Below are 25,407 nucleotides of genomic sequence, written 5' to 3' on the forward strand. Positions count from 1 at the left end.
CCAGTGTCCAGCATAGAACCTGGCACTTAATTAGGCATTTGATATTGAATGAATGAAGGAAGGAAGGGATGGAAGGAAGGAACTTAATAATTACTTGTTGAAAGCTAGGAAATGCTTTTTGCAAAGTAAGCCGAAATCCAGTTCTTTTGTAATACCCTATTCAACAACTTGAGCCAATCATGATACTGTTCATACCTCCATCCAGCATCTGGCATGACCAGCAAGTCATGTGACATGAAGAGATGAATGAATGAGTCAATCAAGCAACACTCTGCTGCCAGCCAGCTATTAGACTTAACTGATAAAGATTCTGAACTCTGTCTGAACTGAAGCCAGGTGGTTAAAGATGATTTAATCAGGAAAGAAATAAAATATTCTCTTTAATGGAATAATTGCTTATTTCATTCTCTCCTTAAACTTGGCCGTTCATCTCATGCTGTAGTCTTAATTTATATGTGTTCACCTGAAGTATTAAAACTGATTATTCTGAATTAAGACTTTGTGCTCATAAATAATTGTATAGTATGTGATAAAAAGGTTCCAGATTCTGGTGTTCATAGGAAAGGGGTTGAATGTAGCAAGCAAGCTTAAGTTGGCCTTCCTAAAGACAGAGTTGGATGCCCAAGAAGGATGCTGGTAGATATTCTTCTGTGGAAATAGGTGAAGAAGGCTAGTTATTATAAAGCAGGCAGTGCAAGAATACCATAATAATTTTCAGTACTTTATGGTGGCTCTAATTTGTGTATGTTCCTTTCTTTTCAAATGGTATTTCATGTAGTATTTCTGTTATAGTACCCAATGTTAGAAAGTTTGGTGCCTATCCCAAGGAGTGTTTAAATTTAAATGAAGTCCCCAAGGTAAGATATGCCAGAATCAGGTGAAAGATGAAAAGTTTGGCCAAGTGAAAACTGAATCTGAGTACCAGCAGGTTTGAAGGACTGGCCTTGGTCCCGTTCCCTTTGACGTAGCCATTGAAGGGTTCGCTTTGTGCTTGAGTTGGTCATAGAATTTAAAAGCCAAGATCAACTCAGCAGGTTTAGTATCTCAATGCATGAAGTGGCAAAGGGTGATGGGAAAGAAGCTGGATAGGTGGCTCAAGTTAAGAGCACTTGTGGCTTTTTGAAGGACCCAATTTCAGCACCCAGAACCCATGTCTGGCAGCTTGAAACTGCTTATACCTCCTGTTCTCAAGGACCCAACACATTCTAGGGCCTCCATAGGAACCTACACAAATACACATATACACACACACTAATTATTAATAATAAATTCTTTATTTTAAAAAGTGATGGGGAAAAGGAAAATTTGGGGGAAATGATGTACAGAATAAGGTAAGGTAGTGAGGGAGCTTCTGAAGAAACTTATTTCAGACCCAGTGTCATTTGTTTCAACTCAGCAAGAGAAGAAAGCACACATACTACCACTCTGTGCAGTTGCTCAGGACCTCTGCAGGGCCAAGGAGGAGCTTACACAGCCTATGACCCCAAAACGGTCAGGCAGCAGGATCAATGGTCATGCCTTATACAGACTCAGATAAACGTCAGCCATAGACTTATAGACTTCTAACTGTAAAGTTGCCAAAATGAGAATATTTCAAATAGAGAACATTATTTCTCTATTCAAAAACCAAACAAAAATAAAATGGCACTTGTTTCAGTACTGTTCAGCAGCCTCCAGAGTCTGCTGTCTGCCTGTTCTTTTGCTCTCAGGAGTGACATTGTACATATCTCCTGCTCCATTGCCCATGACCTGGGACCCTGAGAATCGTGTGACTACATAGTGAATTTTCTTATATTTTGCCTGTATTGAAGCCAGAATATGGTGTCTTATTCATTATGGTGTCCTAAGAATTTAAACCTCTGTTGTGGTACTCACCAGAATGTAATGTCATGGAGGGTGGGGGGATTTGATTGTCAGACATCCCAACTCCATCGAGAAGTTGGACAAGGCCAATATGTTTTCATCTGTTCCCCCCGACGTCTGAAAGGCACTTGGGTACTCAGTGGAATGCTTACGGAAGACCTGCGGAGTGCCTCTGTTCTAGGCAGAGTTGAGTTTAAACATGCTCCGGGTTCTTCTGGTACTTTCCTGCTTCTTATTATGCAGCTGCAACTGTTCTTTTAGAAACCAAGACAGTTGCTTTGCATATAAGATCTCAGTTAATGGCCCTGAAACCCTAGGAGGCAGCTGTTATGTAAAGCCCCCTGGGATGAGTAGGGAGCATCAATTAATACAAATGCCTTGAGTGTAAACATCAGTTATCTTCTTACATCAACCCATTAGAGACACAAATTGAAAACTGAGCTGTCTTTCTGGTCCAGCATAAGAAATGAGACCCAGATTTCTTCCACCCAAACCTACTTCCATCTTCAGCTACTCCCTCCCTCCGTCCTAGAGACACCTTTTTGTTTGCATCTTACCAGGATTAACTAGACTGGTCTGTACTTTGAACTCAGACAGAAATGTGGATTAAATATTTCCTAGTAACATAATAAAGAATAAGAAAGCCAAATACTGAGCACATGGCAAAGCAAGACTGTTCTGAAGCCTAAAGAGATGAAAAAGAACAGTGCATAGTGACTTTCTATTCTACCATGCCTCCATTGTGTTACATAGAACTGTTACTCCTAAGAGGGACCAAGATGTTCTTCTTCTGTACTGTGGGCTAAGGGCACCATCTCCATCTTAGTATCCAGCTTCCCATTCTGAGTTCTTCACATGGAAGGCTGTTCCATCTTGCCAGGGCTCTGTGCTTGGTCACTTTACTATCTCATGAGCCAAGCAGGAAAACAGAAAATGGCTCCTGCTCCTTGCATCTGCCCCTAAGGTGAGAGCCAGGTTCTCAAAATTGCTAGCCCAATGAATGGCAAGTCAGCCTATAGAAAATTCAGAGGGCATTATGAGTTCTCTCAAATTCACAAGTGTGAAAGCCAGACCAGTTCCTTATCTGTGTCGCCTAGTGAATGCAGAAAGAGGGAAAGTCTACAGTCTCCTAAAGTAAGCTTTGCTCATTCATAGACAGTTTTTCTGACAGGGCCCTCACCCTTGCAGGGGTTCCATAACCCTTCCCTGGAAACCTACTTTCCTGGAAATGATAAAGTCTAGGAAGAAGAATGGCTCATTCTACTATTTGAGAGCCCCAGCTACTTTTGATTCCAAGGTTTCTAAATTGCTCAAAGGTGGTCACTTAAAACAGGAAGATGTGAAACTTCAGATTGAATCTCCATCCTGCCACACCACATCTGTGTGGCCACGGGAAGGTGTTGAGCTCCTAGAACCAAGGTCCTTGTTAGCAAACTAGGAAATGCCAGGATCACCACAGAGATTACCAATAAAAATGCATTCGCATGTAATAACTGCTTGGCAAATGGTGGGCTCCCTCTCTCGACTCCCGCTGTGTGCATTTGTTAGGCTTTTTTATTTAAAAAAAAATAGGGGCAATTATCATTGTCGTTGCTTTGCAAACTGAATACAAATTAATAACGTACAGTTTCCATTTAAGCCACCCTCAGCGGACTGTGCAGTACCGTGCCATATATTTTACTGACAGTTGTTTTCTTCTCTTCTCTTTTCTCCTAAGGAAGACCAGATGGGTCCTAGTACTTTCTCATACCCAAAAGACCTACTCCAAGGGTTGAAACCAGGCCTGCTTCCCATCCAGATGATCTATTCATAACAAAAGCTGCCTCCTGGCCATTGCCCACAGCTGAATCCTGTTACTCTGCAGCCAACATTTCATTTGTTTCTGATTGTTCTACAGTGTTTGCATACTTTACATATTAGTAGGGTTTTTTTTCTTTTCTGGAGTACAGACAGGGGTTGAGCACCCCCAGATAAACTTTCTCTCAATGCCCTTTCTCCTTTGAGTCTTCCTGCCTCGGTGTTACAAGCCATATCTTTTTCGTAAGAACTCAAATGTGAAACAACTTAAACAGTTCTTCTTTCAACAGGGAATCACTTAACCTCAAAGCACAGCTGTTGACCTTAGAGAAGAGGGAGGAGCTAACAGGGATTGTTTGATAATGCCCCCTCTGACCCCACACACTCTTTCTGATACAGGATATTCCACAACTATATTGAATTGACAGGGTATATTTCTATTCATGGCTCAGAAGAGCCTAGAGAGAGATAGCTGGTGTCAGTCTGCTCTATCTTTGACTCCTGTTTTTGCCACTGGGGAAAAAAAAATCAAACAAATGGTTTCAGAAGAGAATGACTTTGAGTCAGATTTGGTTAAATCCTGGTTTGGTCTTAGTTATAACACACATTAGGTTGGAACCTGCGAGTTAAATCTCTGAAACTTTTTTTTCTTTCCTATCAAAACTGAGTATGACATACTCGGGCTTGCCTGGGTCTGGAGATAAACATACTGAACCTCGCTCTGGTGTCTCAGCTTTGCTTGGCAAACACTTTTCTTCATAACACTTTGCAATCACAAAGGGAGCTACCACATCTAAATAGCCTTTAGTTCTCCTTGCCTAGCCATTTTGACCTCACCCTCTATGTTAGGCCAGAACTGGAGGAAGAGTTCTAAAGAGCAGAATTCTTCATGTCTAGATTTATATGGTTGCCCTGAACACCTCTGAGCCAAATGTGGAACACAGAGTGAGTTGTTTGAGGGAATATGTCTAAAAGACAATAGCTGGTGTCTGAGCTCAGAGATGGTGACTTTTTAAAAATTTCATTTATTTGGAGGGCAATGTAGTATAATTATATCAATTTCTTCCTCTTTTTCCTTCTACCCCCATATGTCCTTCCTTGCTGTCTTTAAAATTCATAGCCTCTGTTTTCATTAACTGTTGTTTCTCTCTCTCTCTCTCTATATATATATATATACACACACACACACACACACATATATATGCATGTATGTAAGTATACATATGTGTGTGTGTGTGTGCATGTGTGCATGTGTATATGTATACATGCCTGGTACTAGAAACCTAGCCAGCTACCCAGGGCTAGTGAAGTCATGGATCACAGAGACTCTACAACCACCACTTTACTAAACCAGCATAATTCCTAATTGCACCCTAATTCCTTGTATTTGTATCCCTAGATAAGGGGTACCCCTTATATATTACCCCTTATCTTTGTACCCCTCATCCATTATCAAGGAAAAAAAAAAGAAATTGCTCTTTGTAACAATTGGAGGCCATTACTACAGAAAAAAAAAAAAGAAAGAAAGAAAAGATTTAAGGAATTGGAAGCAGAGGCAGGTGGGTTTTATGAACTCAAGACTAGCCTGATCTACTTAGTGAATTCTAGGCCAGCCAAGTCTACAGAGACCTCGTATCATAAAAAGATGCCTTGTAAAAAAATCAAACAAGGTTCTCTTTGCCTTTACACAATATGCTATTAATGGGGAGAAGCCCCCCTATACTCACTCTTGTGAGGTAGATACAGGTAACACCAGAGCCGCCTATGTGGTCCTGCTCTCTCCTCTCTCCAGCTGGTGCAGCCACTGCACATCACTTGAGAATTCTCCTCTAGACAGGACAAGGCCTTAGTTTGCAAGTTAAGCTTTTACATGAATCCCAGTTCATAAATAGGAAGTTTACCTTGAACTGCATGTTGGTGATCTAACACACCTGCAGTTCCCTAAGTCACCGAATGAACCAGGCATCCTACACCAAACAGTGCCACACTTCATCCTTGCGCATTTGTAAGACGGGTCCTTTCTTTCAGATGAAGATCCTAAGAACAAAAAAAATCCCACAGAAAGTTAAAACAGAACACTGAATGCTAGAACAAAATAAGTGAACAGTTATCCCCAGGAGGTGGTGTCTAAAGTCAGACACTGGAATTACAGAAAAAAACAACAACAACAACAACAAAAAAAAAACCATAAGTACAAGAGAAACTGGAACACAGTTTGAAAGTATTCACAGTTTGGTGATCACATGTAAGGATATGTATGACAGAAACACACTGTATTAGAGCACTTCATATGTGGCCAGGGAATAGGCATGTAATCCTTCTCTATTGCCATTTGCTGATCAGTTCCAGCTGGGAGACTGCCCAGGCATCCTTCTACCCTAACCTACAGTTTGCATGAGACAGCTGTTTCTCCTAACAGTTATCTGAAAATAAAAGGGCGTTGGTCTCTCTGTATTTGTGAACCCCAGTACTATGCTCACTCTTGGGAAATTTCATAAAGAGCAGGGCCACCTGGCCACTTGATGTTGAAGCAGCAGGGCTAAGACTCCATCTAGCCAAGACAAAGCCTCTACCTCTTTTCCCTCAGTTCTTTCTCCTTCTCCTGCACTGCCTTCCTTTCTGGATCCGCAGAAGAGCCCCATGACTCTCTACTCACCACAGTGTGTTTGGGCTGTGGAATAGATACATGAAAGATTTTGTTTCTTTAAAGTCACAGCTCAGAGGTTTCAAAGCTGAAAACCAGTCTGAGCTCATGAGAGCCAGATAGGAACTTGTACGCAGGAGGTCACTATGGCTTCTCCTTTGCAGCCAGATGAGACTTGAGTAAACATTTGGACGGCTTCAGAGTTGGCTATTCAGTGTGTCGTGTAAAGCAGCCCTGTGTGTGTGAAGTACCAGTGAATGAGAAACATATGGATTAAATTTCTACTGTGATTACATGTGGGTCTTGAAGTGATAGAGAATGAGGAATGCAGCGCTTAAGGAGTCCAACTTTACAAGTAATTCAGAACATCACAGGCAACATTGCCCCCCCCCCCATCCCAAACCCAAGGACAGTGGGATGACAGACATTTTCACTACATTCCTGCATGCTCACACTGCTAGGCCTGGGAGATCAGTTTGGACAGACTTCATATCTACTTCTTTTTGTTCAGATAAAATAAAGAGATTGGGTTTCTAGGAAGGGCAAACACTTTATTGGAGGATTATAATTCTTTAGAACCCTCTGCACAAAAAACTTTGCAAACTGGGGCTTTATGATCCAGCTTTCACGTGAACGCTATTGGGCATTTTTTCTTATCCTGCCCTGGTGCTTTGGAGCTCATTCAGACCCTGGTATATGCTAGGCAATCATTATACTGTTGAGCTATGCCCTCCTTCAACCATTGGACACATTTTATCGTCTATCACTGCTCTGAATTTCAGGGGCATTGCCATGCTATTGAAATAATAGCCATGTCCTGAATTTGTGTAGTCATTTAATTTGCAGTGTGTTTTAATACATATTTTAAAAAGGCATTCATAGATATGTACACTTACACATATGATAACCTACAGTATAAAAAATGCAGAGTTAAGGGAAGATACAGGCAAGAATACCCCGTGGATTATTAGGGAGGAAATCCGTGCTTGAAGGTGATGGACCACAGGTGATAATATTGACCTGAGTCTGTATTTCTAATTATGCTTATGTGGCTGTGGGTAGCTGTATCCGAGTACAGGTAGAGTTCAGAAGAGAGTGTTGGAATCTTTTAGCTGGATTTACAGGCAGTTTTGAGGCATCCCACCTGTGTGCTAGGAAATAAACTTGTGTCCTCTAAAAGAGAAGGAATTGTTCTTAAACTCTGAGCCATCTCCAAAGCCCCTGTTCTGAGTTTTAAGAGCACGTACAGCCTTTTAGTCTAGAGGAAATTATAAAGAGTCAGAGATGAGAAAGAAGATGGCTCACTTGGGGAAATGTAAAGTTGTTCAATAAATCCAGGGCTTAGTCTACGATAAACTTAAAAATGATAGGGATGAGAATTAGGAAACAATAATATTGGGATTAAGTCAGACAAATAGGGAAAAGCCGGCTTAGAAAGTATTTCATCTGTCATGGATCAATATTAAGTAATAATACAATTTGGGTTTTCTTGCAGAAAGGTCACTTGCTGGAAATATGGAATTTGGGTTGAGTAGGGGTGGAGAGGACAGACGAAGGGAGAAAAATAACTGAGACAGGGAAATCAGTTTAATCACTAACGCAGTGCAAACAGGACGTGGGGGATAATACCAAAGCAGCAGCAGTGGAGAACAGACTGTGCTTGAGAAGAGAGCAGACAGAGGAACAGAATGACCTACTGTGGACAAATGAAAAGTGAGCAAGTCAAGATTGGAATCTTGAGAAAGAGACCAAGAACAAGAATAGCCGGGAAAGAAAGGGTAGCAGATTCTCTTTTGGACAGACCAACTGGACAGGCAAGTCACATAATTAGTGAGGAACCCAGGAGCAGGGTTTGAGTTGAAGGTAAATATGTGTCACTGTACAGCACACAAATTGTCACTCCTCTCACTGGAACGGATATACTCAGGGAGAGGTGGGTCATGAAAGGCACAGGGGAGAAGATCGTAGAGAGGAGGAGGGACTTGGCAAAAAGACAGACTGATCATGGGCCTGAGGCCATTTCAGAACTCTGTGTTTTAGACTCTCTCAAGAAGGAGAAGAATTAAACCATCTGCTGCTTGATGATTTAAGAGCCCCATGTATCACAGCATCATTGTACACACTGTACCACATAGGTCTTGGACTTGTTTCCTGTTGATGATTATCCCCACCTACGGGTGAAGGAACTGAGCCTCAGAAAGACACAGAATCACATGGCCAGCCAGTGGCCTAGTCAGAATTGTCTGTAATTGTTTATCTAGCTCCAAAGCCCATGCTCACATTACACTATCATGCTCACTGCCTTGAAGATAGCAAATGCTTTTATCTTAACTGGTTCCTAGGAGAGACAGGCACACTAGCCGCTCATTATAGTTCAGCCCCAGCAGGGCAAACCAAAAGGTGACCACAAAGAGTCTCTGTTAATACACATTTCTCTAGCTCTTTTTCTATGTGTGTGTATGTGTCTTAATTAGTCATCAGGGACTTGACAGAAATAGATGTATAAATGCTTTTTCTCTGGCAAGACGATAACACCATCCATTTAGAAGAAGAGATGACCATGGAAATACCCAGTCCCACACATGCTAGCTGCTGAGCTCCAAAAATCCCAACCTGGCGGCAGACAGTCCAAGCAAAGCCTCCTGTTCCCTCCCAGGACTGCTGGCGCCTGGAGCCTGCCTCCTGTCCTGCCAGAGGTTTAGGCCAGACCAGCCTCAGGGTGATGGACTGGGAAAGAACAGAGGGAGCTGTGGTAGCTCCCTGCTCCCAGACAGTCACCTCTCCCTCAAAGTTATCAGCAGACATCTGGGCTTTGTCATGGAGGGTAACCCAGCCAATAGGCACATAGCCTGAGATGAAAGTGGACCAGTGACATCCGTGTAACTTTGAGCAGACATGACTAGAGGCAAGAACCCTTGGGATGTGGCTTCTGACCCCAGCCTGCATTTCTGATCCTGTTGGAGTCTGCTTATGTACCCTGTGCATCTTGGGTTGTAATTGTGTTCAGTGTGTTTGATTTGACATACTCACAGAGAAACTGAAAGTCTAGATAAGCATGTTTACTCTCAATTGTTCACCACGCCCAGCCTATCCTGAACCTACAGCTTCCAGTAAACAGTAATCTTCTTGAGAACAGGACTCGGACAGAGCATTACTTTGAAGCCCAGCTTTTCATGTTTTAAACAATAGTCTAATTCAGTATGTACCCAACAAATATTTGCTAAAGTCTTACCCAGATTATGTCTGAGATATAATAGTTTGAGATAGTAGCCATTAAATACAGCCTATAAAGTTAACAGGTTTTTTAAAGACCTTCCAATAATCTTGGTAGCAAAGTAGTTGAGTGACAGAATAAGTAGAAACTTGGAGAAGTCCTAAGGGACAAACTGATGCAGTCCCATAGTCTCCAGGCCACATGAGGGCAAGGTCTATGGAAATATCGCACTGGCGTGTTCCGATTGACCAGCTGGGGCGGAATGACTCAACTTTGTGGAATCTTAGAAAACCTCAAAGAGAAAAGCATCTCTGCTCCAGGCATCTTATAGTGGAGGGTATAGTGTTGAGAGAAGGAAATAGGTGGAGAGTTTCTAACAAGCACACTGAAGTGATCTCTCTTGTAGCTATTTGACCTGCTCGGCTTAAATTTCATTTATGAGCTTAGACGTAGTAATAGAATTATACTTCTCTCAGACTGTCATAAATATTGTTTGATAATATAGTATACAATCAAAAGTTTAGTGGGCATTTTGTATTTTAATATAGAGCACACGATCAGTGTTAACACTGATACTTAATTAATACTAAATTAATGCCCTTGTATCTTCACCTAGGTTGTGCAAGAAAATATTGCCAGTCTTCTAAGTGAGATAAAGAAAGAAAGAAAGAAAGAAAGAAAGAAAGAAAGAAAGAAAGAAAGAAAGGAAGATTTGCCCAGAAAGCTAACGCTATCATTAAATAAATATTACCTGATATTGAATTTTGCTTTAGTGCTCTAGCTCTCTTGAGTTAATTTTGTTTCTTGCTTTGGACACATGACATAATACCAAGCTTTCCAGGTCTCTAACATTTGAAAATACACTGTTTTACTCTCATCTCATTTTCAGTATCATTATTAATAATACTGAGTAAAAGAAGAGCACCTTTGTGGTGGTTTTGAGGTTTGTCTTCTGCTATTCCATCATCACACAGGCCTCAGTTCAAAGAGAACTAACACTGATTTGGGGTTTAACAAGGAGAGTCTGTGTCTTGTAACAAAATTTAACATTTACAAGTATCCTCCTTTCTTTTAGAGGTTAACAATAGTCTTTCCATTTTGAAATCAAGGAGACTAATTTCTCTGGGATTTGGCAGAATGAGGAATATAAGCATGATGAGTCTTTGTCCTGTCATAAATATTGACAGGACAAAGGCCTATGCTCTTGCTTCTGTTTACTACTGCATCAGGGAAAATGTATTAAAAGTCTTTTAGAAATGAAGAGTTTCTAACTCAAGCCAGGCATGTAGTCCATGCTGCAATCCCAGTGTTTGGGAGGCTAAAGCAGGAGGATCCTGACATTTCAGATAGCCAATTACAGGCTGTGAGACTGGGCTATCTTAAGTTACAGGCCAGCTTGAACTAAATAATAATGTGTGTGTGAAATATGTAAATATGGGTATATTTTAAATACACACTCATATATACACACATCCTAACTTGTGTTCAAGACAAAGGAGTACTGCGTACTTTAAGTAAATCTTTTGGCTTGGAGGTCCCCTACTTTCTACCCTCCAAATGTATAGGAAGGATTCAAAGAAACAATGGTAATGTTAGAACAAGATCTTAACTTGTCAGAAGCAAGTATAAAACTTCCAGAGTAGCAGTTCTCAAACTGTGGGTCACAGTCCCTTTGATAAACCTCTGTCATCAAAAGTATTTCCATTATGACTCACAACAATAGCAAAATTACAATTGTGAAGTAGTAACAAAAATAATTTTATGGTTGGGGGTCACCACAACGTGAGGAACTGCGGTCACAGCATTAAGAAGGTGAGAACCATGGTTTTAGAGGATTTTTGATGACCACTTTCTGGTTTCATAATGTTGGACACATGTTATGTAACACTTTCTGCCTCAGTTTACACACATATATAATAGAAATAATGGATGAGTCTTCCTCGGAGTTATAAGAACTGAGTCACTTTTACCAGAGTAAGGCCTGTACCAAGTCCCCAGTCTGACTTGCTGTGTTGTTGCCAGCAGCAGCATTAGGACTGGGAAGGTAGCATCTTGTATGGACACCTGTCAGTGTGGACAATGCACTTCCTTCTCACAGGGCAAGCTCTAAGCCAAGATAGCATTCAGCATAGAAGGAGCTTTTAAAGAAATAGATTTTCAAATATTTATGTTTACTGTGAAGGATTAAAGAACACATAAATACACAAAGGTGTGTTTTCCCGCAAAACAAACTGTAGCTCTTTCCCCTGAGAACACGGGGCTGCATGTGATGGGAAGTACACTTTGTTTCCTTACTTTCCTGGGAATGTCTGAAGCATGTGTTATGCCCAAGGAGAGATCACAGACAGAATCATCCCAAACCATCTCCCAAGACCAATCCAAATAAAGCCTCCATAGGACCATTGTGAGTAGCAGAGCCAGTCTCGCAGTGAAGTCCTGCCTCAGTAGCATAATACCATCTTTAAATTGAGGGTCCAGGGTGGGTGGCAGGGAATGTGTGGGCTAGTACTTACGTTAGCTTGACACAAGTTAGGGTCATCTGGGATGGAAACTTTTTCAAGAAAATAGGATGACTACATAGGATTGGCCTGCAGGTGAGTTTGTAGGGCATTTTATTGATTGGTGATTGTTGTTCGAGTGTCCATCTCACCATCCTTAGGCATGTAGTCCCAGATGATATAAGAAAGCAGTGTGAGCAAACCACGAGAAAAACAGTAAGCAACGATCCTCTGTGACCTCTGTTTCAGCACATGCCTCCAGCTTCCTGTCCTTACTTCCCTTTATGAAAGGGAAATAAATCCTTCCCTCTTCCAAGGGAAGACTTAGGTGTTTTATCATACCAGAGGAAACAAACAAACAAACAAACAAACAAACAAAACACCTCACTAAGGCAGTGCATATCCTTCCTAAGCTACCTGTGGGGGTGGGGGGTGTATCTAAGGGTTTGAGGTCCACACTGTCTTAGACCAAATCCTACCTCAGGCATTTTCCAGGTATTTGACCATACACAAGTTATAGAACCTTTCTGCTCCAGTGCATCAGATGGAATTAAGAGTTCACAAGAAGAGATGATTTGACTTTGGTGAGTGTCTACTCACCATTTGAAACCATGGGTCCTATGTAGCTATGAATATGCAGTTTCTTACCCAAACAAATTCTGTGAGTCTGTTGAGAGCAGGAGTACCTACGGTTAGCATGAAATAAAACTTTCATTGGGAACAGACAGAGTGACAAAACAGAGTGTCAGCTTGTGTGCACTGGCTGTGGCTGGAGTATTTACCATCTCTTTCACAGATAGCACACAGGCATGCCCACCTGAGTGAACACCCCGTGGATTTCCTCTTGGTTCACATGTATCCTCCTCTGAGAGGCTTTCCCTGACCCTAGACTAGATTGGGTCCCTCACTTTTGAACTCTTGGAATTCCTCTCAGCTTCTTTCACTCCCTCCTCACTTTGCAATCCACACTTGTGTGAGAATTTGATTACTGCTTCTCTTGAGGTAAACAATTGTCTCAGTGAAGCATTGTAAAGATTTGAGTTCTTATGACCCAGGGATTTTAGTTCTAAAGGAATTTAAGTCCTGTCCTTACCTAAATGAGTGGCACTCTGGCTTTCTCTTCTTGAAACAGTGTGATTCATGAAAACATGAATGCTGTGATTTTATCATTTTTCTCCAGTACCTGCTCCACATCTGGGCCTCAATAGAATTCAGGAAACATCTGGAGAAACAGTGTAAATGATTATAACCATGCAAACTGAACTTTTTTCTTGTAGAAACTTGTCTCTTCTACACTAAAATTGTTTCTATTTTAGGTATTAACTCTTTCTCTCTCTCTCCATAATGGTCCCCTTACTTGGCAGGTTCTTTCCCTTTCTTCTCTGTGACTTTCTTTGCTTCCTCCACTTTTACACACTGGCATTTCACAAAAGTACTACAATTGCCTGCTACAATAGCATCACAGAATCTTGAACTTGAGAGTACCTCTCACCCATTGGGCTTTGCTCATGGGTAGCCTATTTCCCATTGTCTAGCTAACTCCTGCTAGTCCTTTTATGCTAAGCCTTCTTCTAAGAATCCATCGCCCTACTTCTCCACATGACAAAACCACAATATAGCAAATTAAGGAGAACGTTTATTGTCATAAAGTAGCTCATGTTGTGATCAGCAAGACTTCAACCTAACCTAGGTGATGAAAAACTGACCTTGAGTGGCTTGATCTCATGGAATCATGCTGCCAAGGATGCAAAGCTGGCCTTTTCATTTCATTAAGCCAGGCCAAAAAGGATATAAATTTCTGTCTTGTGCTTTGTTTTGACCAGATCATTTGGAGGAATCAGGACACCTTAGATTTTGGCTTCCTAGTTATGGGTAGATGACCTTATGAAGCTGATCTGTCTTCTTATATAGATGCTAGAGGGGGAGAATGAAGACCAGTTATTCCTGTCACAAAGGGGAAGCTAGTATGGAAGCTTTGTCAGCACCTGTTCAAAGTCATCACTTTTGCTGCATTGACATCTGGATGAATTGATCAATAAGGGTCCTCAGATAGAGCCACATCCATTCTAGGGAGAGAGTGATTTCCCTGCCATTAAGAAAAACAAAAACAAAAAACCTTAATATGAAGCTGACTTCTCTGGTGGCAGAAGCAACAATGATAAGAGAATAAAGCTCCCTCTATCCTTGAGCATCAGTTTTCACACACATTGTTGTTTTGTTTGTTTGTTTGTTCCAGATCAGCAAAGATCCAATTTTTGTACCAGGCGTCTGGGGACCTTATTTCTCAGCCATGATCCCTGGCTTTTGGTTGAATGAAGGTGGTCAGAGTGTGACCGGGAAATTGGTAAGTTGGTACTTTCTTTAGAGGGATGTAAATGTTACTATACCATTTTGTCACATCATCCATATACCCATTAGCTGGAATACTCTGAGGTCAGAAGTCATCACAGAATAATCCTCAGTACCTGTGGTGTGCAGTGTACATTAAATAAATGGATGGGGTCCTGCTTGGGCTGAAGTAGCCAGCCATTTTTTTCACCTGATCATCCCTTGTTCTTTTGTTTGTTTGTTTGTTTGTTTTGTTTTGTTTTGAGATGGCAGTGTTACCTGCTGTCATTCACTCAGTGGTTCCCTGTAATCCTAGGGACAATTCAGGAAACCAATTCAGATAATTTTCTAGGTACTCATAGCCTCTGAGGACTGTCTCCTCTATGCCAACAAGTATACCTGCCATGCAGGCTATATTTTAAGAACTCTTCCTAAACACAAGTTCCCAGTGACTCATACAATTCTATTCCCGTATTCTTGCTTGAGTCTCCCTACCCCTTTCTTAATTACTTATTATCTTGATGATTTACTTGTTATTTAAGATGTAACACTAGCTAACTTAGACTAGGCTCAAGGTCAGCCTCTCTGGGGATAAAAAAAAAAAAACGTGAATAAAGATGAAAACCACCCAGAATTTACTCAAGTGCGTATGTTTGTATGTGCCTGTATGTGTGTATGAGAACAGAATGAGAGTATTTCAGCAATGGTGATAACTATTCTATTTTAGAGTTCTAATCTTCTGTTTTAGAACACTATCAGTTCCTTAAAGCAAGAGCCATTCTTTTTTTTATTGTTTTTTAAAATTCTTTATTAATTACACTTTATTCACTTTGTATCCCCCTGGTGGTTCCCTCCCTCCTCCTGTCCCAATCTCTCCCTTCCTCCACCCTCTGCATGCATGTCCCTTCCCAAGTCCACTGATAGGGGAGGTCTTCTTTTCCTTCCCTCTGATCCTAGTCAATTAGGTCTCATCAGGAGTGGCTGCATTGTCTTCTTCTGTGGCCTGGTAATGCTGCTTCTGGTTCTTCATCCATAGTAGGTTCTTAGTAGAAATGTGCTGAATTATTGGAATTAAGAGGGAAGACAGAAGATCTACAAAAATGGAATGAATGGTGGTAACAAGTTAAGAGGTTTCCTAAGCTAGAAAATTCTTTGTAGTGAAGAGTCATTTGTAGGGAGGAGATAAATGGGAAGCCAGGGAGGGAGTTCACATGAAAAGATGTGAAAGTGAAAAACACATGATGAGTACAGTTAGTCCCAAATTTCTGTGTGGTATAAATTGTAATTTAAAAAATGGCTCACAATAAAAGCAAGAGAACACAGCAGGGACCACATCTCAAGGCACTGGAAACATACTCTCTGGTTTGTTTTCTGTTGCTATGTTTAAACACTGATCAAAAACCATTGCTCATTTCAGTTTGTACTTTCAGGTAACAGTCTGTGGCTAAGGGAAGTCAGATCAGGAACTCAAGGCAGGAACCTGAGGTCATGGAGGGAAGCAGAGAACACGGAGGAGTACTGCTCTCTGGCTTGCACCATTAATCTTTTCCAGACAGCTTTCTCAGACAGCTAACGTCCACCAGCATAAGGAGGCTGATGCCCACAGTGAGACAGGCCCTCTCACATCAATCATCAGTCAAGTCAATCTCTCACTGACATGGCCACAGGTGAATCTGATCAAGGCTACTTTTTTAGGTGATAGTAGGTTGTATCAAGCTGACAGTAAAACTGCTACAATCTATCAACTTGATAAACAAACATATCACTGTTAAATGATAACCTTTCCTTTCTTGTTCCCAAGCTCTGAAGTTAATATCATAATTTAAACAAACAGTCCAACATAAAAGTATCAAAGTCCATGAAGCTGGAGAGCCTGTTCAGTGATTAAGAGCACTGGATCTTTACTGGCTCTGGGGCCCTTGCAGTTTCACTTGGCTAAGAATTAGACCCACATTACTGCAATTAATGCAGAGATCCATTGAAACACAGGTGCTGAGAATAAGTGACAGTTGCATGCTCCACCCTAAACAAAGTATGTTTGCCATCCTGCTTTGGGCACAGTGAACACTGAGAAAGACCAAGTAGAAAGAATGTATGCCAGATGATAGGGAAGAAGGGCTGTCAAAGGCTTCCTTCTGGGCTGTATACAATGGCAATCATTAACTCTCAACAGATGTGGTTGTCTGCATGGGGTCTGTCCACAGATGGAGCCAGGTATAGATGGAGGGAGAGCTCAGGGTGCCCTCACTGCTGAACTATTTGCTACAGATAGTTTTAGGAAAAGGGAAAACCATTGTCTTCAGCTGTGTACTTACTAGTGACCCCATCAGGCTCAATCCAGTAGTGAAACGAATGATAATTGTTATATATCAAAACCAAATGTCATGTATCTGGAAATGGGACAGGTAGGGAAGAGGTAAGGTTGAAGAGAGCAAGAGGGACATAAGATAGCATGGGGAACACAGATTAATTATAATGAATTATATACATATATGAACTTATCAATGAACAAAGTTAATTAATAAATAATTAGGCTCATCATCTGCTTATTTCACACATTTAATTTCACTGATATTTCCTTCTTGTTTGAAAGGCATACATTCCTTTCCCAGCAATGACTGACTATAGTTGAATTTTACAAAGTACACATCAAGCGTTGCTCTGAACTTGCTGATTCGTCAGAATAGATGCACAGAAACTTTTTATTTTGTATAGATGTTTTGCACAGCATGTCACTCTAAGCATTCAATGGGGCTGCCGGTTAAACCACCATCCACTCTTTTCTGTCTTACTTAGAGTTGATTTTTATTAGTGGGGCAGAATCCAGTTGCTGAGCCACTCTTATGTGCCCTAGGCTTTCTGAGACAGTCGTACTCAAGATGGAGGTCATTCATTCACTCATATGCAAGGATTACAAGGCCCTGTCACACTGGGCCAGGCAAGAATGAGCTCACTCCAGTAGTCTATCATCAAATAAAAAAAGGTGGACTTGGAGCTAATAACTATAATTTATGATAGCACCTTAAATCAATGGTAGGAACCTGCAGCCTCCTGGAAAGATGGAGCCTCAGGTTTATTAAGGACCTGTTATATGCCAAATTAAGGCCTGGCATTTCCTCTGGCCTCCACAGTATATGTATACATTCTGTGTTATTTCAGTTTTCCTGGTGAAGAAGGATGAGGCAACTTGATCAAATGCCGCAGTGACATTTAAGTTCAGAGTCACAAATCAGAGCCAATTTGCTGCCACATTTTGCCATGACTGACCCTTAGCTCTTGAGGAGCTACATTTCTGAACATTGCCTTTTCTTGTAGACTTCTTTGAGAAACAGTCACTCTCAGTTATGGTAGCATTCTATCCAAGTATCTCGAAGCAAATGTAGTTGGGAGGTTTTTGTCGTACTGTGAGGTACGCATACATGTATCAGCTGTGGTTGAACAGATGCAGGTGTATCCCCGGCACTTAGCCATCATGCAGTGACATGACTTCATGCATACAGAGATCAACTCTGTAAAAACAATGGCTCCCTCTTCCCTCTTCCTGCACAGCCCCCTAATTGGCTTTTCAACAGTTGTTCTTCCTCTCTCATCCCTCATTAGCTAAAGTGCTTTTTACAGCACAGGTCAAACCCTTGCACTTGAATTGAGTCGAAACTCTTTAGAACGAGTTTACTGCCTGCTACTGTATTTAAGGTACTGATCTGGATGAGAAAATAGCAATGAATCAAATGGCCATTTCTGCCCAATCTGTACCTTTCTGAAGCCTACATTCCAACAGAATGAGATCGATAATGCAAACAAGCAAACACATTTCATTCTCTGTTATACATGTTTTTTTTTAATTAGTATACATTGTGCTTGTGAGTTCAGATGAGCAGTTTGCCATTTTATTTTATTTTCACTACATTTGTGTGTCTGTGCATGTCCAAACATATGTGTGATCATATATGCACATGTACCTGGGGGTGGGGCCTGAGTGCCAAAGTGCACATGTTGAAGCCGAGGGGAATTTTTGGAGCTTCACTTCTTCCACCATGTGGGCTTCAAGGGATTTAATTCAGACTGTCAAACTTGTCAGCAAGCGTCTTTACAGGATGGGCTGTCTCACCAGCCCAGAGTTTACAATTTTAAATGAGGTGCTCAAGTGGCCTTAGAACAAACAATGAGAAAGGAAGGGCAGTTAGCTATTTGGAGATGGGGAAAGAATATATCAAGCCAGGGAATCATCAGCACATGAGGCCTGAGAGTGTGGCTTGCTTAGGTTATTACAGAAACATCACGGAGGCCACATCAATGGAGAATTAGGAATTCCTATCCTTGGCCACTGTAAGGATGTTCTCTGTTATCCAGTGCAAAATAGAAAGTCCCTGGAGAAGGAACAGACCATGAAGTGCTCTGAGTTTTAAGGGTCATCCTGACCCTGGTTTGCTCTGCTGGGCATTAATGATGGGGTGGGAGGATGGAAGCACTGGCCAGAGATGAGCTACGGAAGGAAGTCAGCTGAGATGACCGTGCTGTCAGTGAGCACTCATCATATTTGGGATATGTTCTCACACTAAACCCGACAGAAATGCCTGATGGATTAGATGTGAACTATACATTTAAAAGGCAGGTCCGGGTTTTGGAACAGCATTGCGATCATTGGAGAAGATGGATTAGGTGTCAGGGAGGTGGGTGAGAGTGGGCAGGACTCCCTGCCTGTCTGACTGCAGTGGCTATACCCTTCCAGAGTTGAAACTTTTATGTTTGTGTCACTTAGGAGCTACTATCATTTATAATCTTTAAAGTAAAAAAAAAAAAAAAACACTAGTTATTTAATTCATGACTCCTAATTTTTTCCCTCTCCCTCTATCTAGCCTATCAGTAAGTCATTAGGGTTCTACCTCCCAAGTCTATCTCCAGTCATCGGTTTTTGGCTTACCTATTCTCAGAACTGTCACCAAGACCCTTTGCCTCTGCTCTGCTCGATGGAACATGCATGTGCATGCATTTTACACAGCACAGAGGTATGGTTTCCTTTTCTATCCAGTCTTACAATTACTTGGTTTCACTCCAAGTGAAAGTCTTTAGATTCTTTGTGTTATTGGAAAGACTGGTCTGAATGGATTTAGATTTTCTGTTTTAGTTTTGTTTCCAGTGGTCACTTTTGGTTTTTTGCTTTGCTGTCTTTGATTCCTGCTATCTTGAATTAACTCTCATGTTAAAATTTTTACAATTCTATTTTAAATTCTCTATTGACTTGTGGGGTTTGTAGGTACCTTTTTGCACTATTTTTAAGGGTCATTAATGATTATAACAAACATCCCAAACCTTTCTGGTTTGGACACACCTCAGGTTACTTTACATAAGGTATAAAAAACCGTCATTGCTAGAGTTCGACACACCACCCTCCCAGCTTCGCAGACTCATTTGGTCATTTGTGTGGTATCCACCTATCATCAAAACCCCATTGTTTTCTTTAAATTGTGCATTATTCTGCTCAGATCACCATAACCAGTTACTACAGACTGGGTGCAAAAGAGCAGATATCACTTTTCTTCCTGTTCTGTAGTCTAGAAGTCTTTGATCAAAGTATGACATACTTTGGTTTTGGTAAAGACACTACATGTATAGCAGACATCTGGTATCTCTGCCTCTTCTTAGGCAGACAGCAGCTGTGTTGCTAAAACCCCACTGTTATAACTTTGTTTAACCTTGATTACCTCAATAATAATACCAAGAACATTAGAGATTCAAGCTTCAGTGTTGGGATTTTGGGGTGGGGACAAGTTTATTCCATTATAGTCATACATATTTTAAGGAAATTCTGGCAACTGCAAACATATTTTTTGTATTACCTATGTAATAACAATTTTCATTTCTCTTGCAGAGTTTAAGTGTATGTCTGGTAACTTTTCTTTTTAAACTGAGTGACTTTCTTTGGAATGTCTTATAGTGCAGAGCAACCGACAAAGAAACAGACAAACAAACAAAAAACACTGTCTCTGTAATAATGTACTTTCTTTACTTTGAAGGTATTTCTGTTCAATATAGAAATTAAGGTCAACTGATTCATTTTCCCCCTTTTCAACACCTAAAGTAAATGTTTTCTATTCTGGGGTCATTGTTTCTTCTAAGTTGCCATGGTGTCTACCACTGTTCCCCTTTGGTGATATAACATTTTTCTCTGTATTCTTGGAAGATTTTCTTGTCTTTGGTTTTTGCTTTAATATGCAAAGATGTGGTGCTCTTTATATTCATACTTGAGATTGCAAGTTGATGTTTTTCACTGCATTTACAATAACTTCTACATTTACCTTTTCTGTTCCATTTGTTCTCTTCTATTGTGACTCCTTCTCTAGCTCCCCTCCCCCACACGCAGTACCAACTCTCCCGTTTTTAAGTTCATGACTCCTTTAACTGTCATCTCCACTCCGGCGTTAGGCATGTCTTTCAGATATTATGCTTATCAATACTGATATTCCCATGTCAAAGTTTGTTACCTACTGTTTTCTGTTTCCGTTTTTTTTTTTTTTTTTTTCTCGTCCATATTGGATTGTGGTTGAACTACCTGATTTCAACCTCTTAAATTCCAATTTTCACAGTTGTCATCTCAGGTTCATTTTCTATTAAAAAGCTTTTCATGTGTGTGAGTACTAATTGTCCCCAACACAGCACAAGTTGAGCATTTTCTGATGATAATGTGGACATTGCGATTAATGCTATTATAGAAACACTCTGAAGAATATTGATTGGCTTTTTTGGTATGCTGTTTATATAGTAAACTTTAACTTTTATCTCCCTCTTGATTAGTACATTCTAAAATGTCTGTTGACTATTTAACTATTCAGAGATCGTCCTGGATTAGGTGAGCACTGACGTACAGTGCTGGACTCTCTTTCTATGGACCTCTCCCCCACCTCCCCACCATGTTCTTCTTACCCAGAAGACTACATATTTAATGAAAATGCTAACCATCGTGCATAGTACTGAGAGGGTTCATAGGAGGGAGGGAAGCTGGGTCTGCCATGAGCATCTATGGAGTACCCAGGGATGGAGGAAGAGAGGAAAGACAGCCCACCACAGGTGAGGGAGGAAGGCTGTAGAAGATCTTTGTAGAATCTTGGGAATAGGGGCAGAGAAAAAGTAGAGGTGGTCTGCTACAAAACTGGAGATAAGATTGGCTAATTGAAATTGGAACATGAGAAGGAAAGTGGAGATCTATCGCCTACCTGATTCGCTGACCAACATGGCCAGCGGGTTTCCTGGCAGAGAGAGCCTGCAATGTTGACTACATATCTCTATGGAGATATATACCGAGAATAGAAATTCCATCTCTCTTGCTTTCACTGAACCATTGTGATTATTCACAATGTGCCTGGAATCTCAGTTAACATTGATAGAATCTTTAGACTGTATTTTAATTTTGACATAATGCTTCTCTTTGTACGAAAAAATACTTCTATTTATCTTTGTATCCTGCTTTTAAAATGATAAACAGCACAAAATAACCATATATCAGATGTTACTTTCACAAATAAATGGACTAATTATCAACTAAAAATGCGTAAAACTCCAGCTTACTGATGAAGGAACTAATTGCTTTTAAATTAAATCAGAATTTATCCACTTACTAATAAAAAATGTTTTATATAAATCTAATATTATAGTTGTGAACAAAACATAGTTAGCATTATCTTTCAGTGATGTCCCCTTCCAGGGGACTATTATCTTGAATCCACAGTTCCTTCCAGAAGCATGTTTTCTTTCATTTTTTTTCTCTCTCTCACTCTCTTACTCTCACTTTCTCTTCCCCCCTCTCCCACTCTCTCTCAAACTTTCAGGCATGAATGAACTATTTATATCATTTCTCCCTCCCTTCCCCATCCATCCAAAACTCTTCCTGTGTCTGCCTCTCATGGGAATTAATTATTTATTTTTCTACAAGTATTATTTTCTCTCCTTCTCTCTCTCTCTCTTTCAGACACACACAGACACTCTCAAACCAATCAGCATGGCTTGTGTATACCTGTGTTTAGGACTCACTAATCATAACCGGCTAATCCATTTCTGGGGAAAATTGATTTTCCCTCTCTCATCAGCCACCTTTATTCATATTTTCATGAGAAATTTGAGTGAAGGTGAAGCCAAGGTGTTTGGTTTTTTGTTTTTGTTTGTTTTTTTATTTTGTTGTTGTTTTCTTATGGATAAGTAGACAAGTAAATGTCTGAAATAAATTTGGCCCTTCTGTGGTGCTTCAGCTGCTTTTTGTAGAGCAGAAGCCTGAGGAAATGGGAGCAGAGATAGACCCAGAGATAGACTGTCGGTGTGCTTCTGAGGTCACTGCATGAGGAAGGCAGTCACTCCTGAAGCCTGTTCATTCGTTGAGAAATAACTGCCAATGAGAAAACACATCTTGTTTAGGTGTGTTAAATGAATAGAAAATATGACACAAGTTGTAACGTTGACCATGTGAGCATACTTTGCTGGGCTGTTGGAATGAATGGTTGGTAAATTGACAAATGGGTTAACTTTTTTCTATTTTGCTTCCAAATATGTTCTTCAGTCAAATGCTTTTAAGCCCATTATTTTTCCTTGCCTTTTTTTTTTTTGTAGCCAGTCTTAACTACTTTATGAGTTCTTCTTTCTTTTGCCCTTCTCCACCCCTTTTCTTCTTCCCTTCCAAACCCCTAACAATGGATAAGAGGGAAAAATGATAGAGAGGAGAGGAATAAAATCCCTGAATCAAGTCAGTGTCAGAAAGGGGCCAGTGATAGCCTTAGACCACTTCCTGCTAATTAGGGGCATCAAGCTCTTTGGGGCAAGCTTGATCTTTCACTGTCAGGATATCTAATTTATTCTTGTTGATTTTTTCTTTGCACATGAATATTTAACAACCCACCCCGCCTTGAGAGGCTCTAGCATTTCTATACCCTCTGAAAAGCCTCCAGAATACCAAGCATCACACAATTGTAAAAACTGTCTGCAGCTGGCCAAATCATGGCCCCACTAGAGCACGAGGCAAAGCATAGTCATCTGCTGTGAAGCAGCCCCATATCCGCACACCTGGGATTAAAATAAAAACATATTCCTATAGTTTTGTGCTTTTTAAAAAATCCAAAATTTCAAAATTCTCACTACAATCCTTATTCATCCAAATTCAAGATGTTTTATTTTATCTCTAAGTTAAACATATACCTGCCCTGTGGCCAGGTGTGCCTAGAACAAAGAGATTAAAATATAAAATGTGGTATGTAATGCCAAAAAGAAACATATAACACTGTGTGACCGTATGCTGCCAGCACGGAGGTTCACTCAGCTCATGTTCACTTCACAAATATTTAGGTGCTGTATGGACTGCCTAACCACCTTCTTCACATCCTTATGTCTTCCCATCTTTATGACACTAATAATTACCAAAAGTCTTTATGCTATTACACTTTTGTGTATGTTGGCTATACCTATCACTGTCCTCAGAATCTATGCACATTTCTTAATATATTTGGCATTCAGTAAACACTAAGTAACTGCATTCATAAAAGAACTTCCCTGTCTTTCTGGAAGTTCATTTAAATATTTGTTTTGTGACTCTTAAGTGCTTCCTATAAAAATTAGCGTCAAGTGTAGAGATTTGCCTTATCTGTTAAGATACCAATAGTTTTATCCCAGTTCTCTAGGCTATGCCTTACTACAGTGACCCAAAGTTGGCTATGCCTTACTGCAGTGACCCAAAGTTGGCTATGCCTTACTGCAGTGACCCAAAGTTGGACCCAGAGGAAGGAGGTGGATACCACAAAATTGCATGATTTATTTTTGAAATGATTGTTGTTATTTTGAAACATTTCCACAGAAAAATGGGATTGCCCAACTTCCATTCAACCTAAAAGTTTATTAGGCCATACAGCATAGTAGTTACTATGAGAACTTTAGATGTTGGAGACCACAGTTTGAGACCTAACTGTGGCACTGTGACCTGAGACAAGTCATTGAGCCCCAGTTTTCTCATCTATTTAACAGAAACCAAGCATCATCCTTGGACCTCTGTAAGAAGTAGATGAAATGTATGTGTAATTCTTAGGCTGGAGTTGATGGAGGTAAATGAGTTGATAAATGTTAGGTGATATTGATGCTTCTGTCATCATTATAGCAGACACACTTTTCTTCCTAGGAATCCTGTTGAAAACAAAGCTGATAGTAAAGGAGAATATTTGGGTTCAGAGGTACTTAGTGATTTCAAAGTCTCAATGATGATGAGGAACCAAACCAGAACCTGGACTCTATGTTTCCAGAATATATTTGCTTCCTTTGTTCACAGCCCCAGTTTTTAAGAAAAACACTGAGCCAATTTCCATGGGGCTAAAATACACTGTTCAAGACTGAATGAAAATAATTCCTTCCAAATGGTTGTTTTTGACTCCAGGAGACTGAAGTAAACATTCAGAAGTACACAGATTAGTTAGCAGACAGAGAAAAGTGTTGAGTCGCATTGGTGTTCCCAGGCATATTACATGTTTTGTTTGGAGCCTCCAGGGGGATTAGGAATTAAATCCTAGACATAGTATTCCAGATAACATCTGTACAGTTCAGACATTCCTGCCCTTGCAGAGATGTCCTGCTTTCTCCCGTGACAGTTTGGGGTCGGGGTGGGATCTCTTGGCAGGTCTGGGCACCGCAGCTGTGCTTAGCTGGGACTTGGTCATCATACTCTCTGTCTTTCGCTGTCTCAAAGGCTGCATTAGTAAGGCACAGTAGGCTCTCAGCTGCTTAGAAGTGGCAGGGAGAAATGAAGCCATCCAGAGACAGTTAATCCTTTCAACAACAAAGACCCCTTTGCCCACTTTTCCCAGCCCCCACTCCAGGCCAGTTTTACCTACTAGTACCAGCTCAGCAGTAAGAATACCATCTGCTGCTGCAATTCTTTCTAAATTTTGTATAATGAATTCAAAGGGACTTGCACTAAAAAAGCGACATTTCTGAAAGAATTGATATGTTGGTGTTAATGTCATTTTTTTCGTCCTTAGATTCTCTATGGACAAAGAGTTTAACAAAGCAGATGTGTGTGTGTGTGTGTGTGTGTGTGTGTG

At 40.6% G+C, this 25,407-nt stretch overlaps 1 protein-coding gene across 20 annotated transcripts in view; it reads left to right on the forward strand.

Annotated features, from left to right (window-relative positions):
* Nucleotides 1–25,407, forward strand: part of Fggy (FGGY carbohydrate kinase domain containing) — a 362,592-nt gene that overhangs the window by 232,991 nt on the left and 104,194 nt on the right. For 16 of the 20 annotated variants that reach the window (XM_060365879.1, XM_060365896.1, XM_060365883.1 and 13 more), the window contains 2 exons: nucleotides 14,253–14,360; nucleotides 19,201–19,350. In XM_060365879.1, coding sequence (XP_060221862.1) covers nucleotides 14,253–14,360; nucleotides 19,201–19,350 — 258 coding nt within the window. The remainder of the gene's footprint in view (nucleotides 1–14,252; nucleotides 14,361–19,200; nucleotides 19,351–25,407) is intronic. The other 4 variants (XM_060365885.1, XM_060365890.1, XM_060365897.1 and 1 more) reach the window with 1 other exon arrangement.

This window comes from Meriones unguiculatus, chromosome 12, assembly GCF_030254825.1.
Source record: "Meriones unguiculatus strain TT.TT164.6M chromosome 12, Bangor_MerUng_6.1, whole genome shotgun sequence".
Lineage (NCBI taxonomy): Eukaryota > Metazoa > Chordata > Mammalia > Rodentia > Muridae > Meriones > Meriones unguiculatus.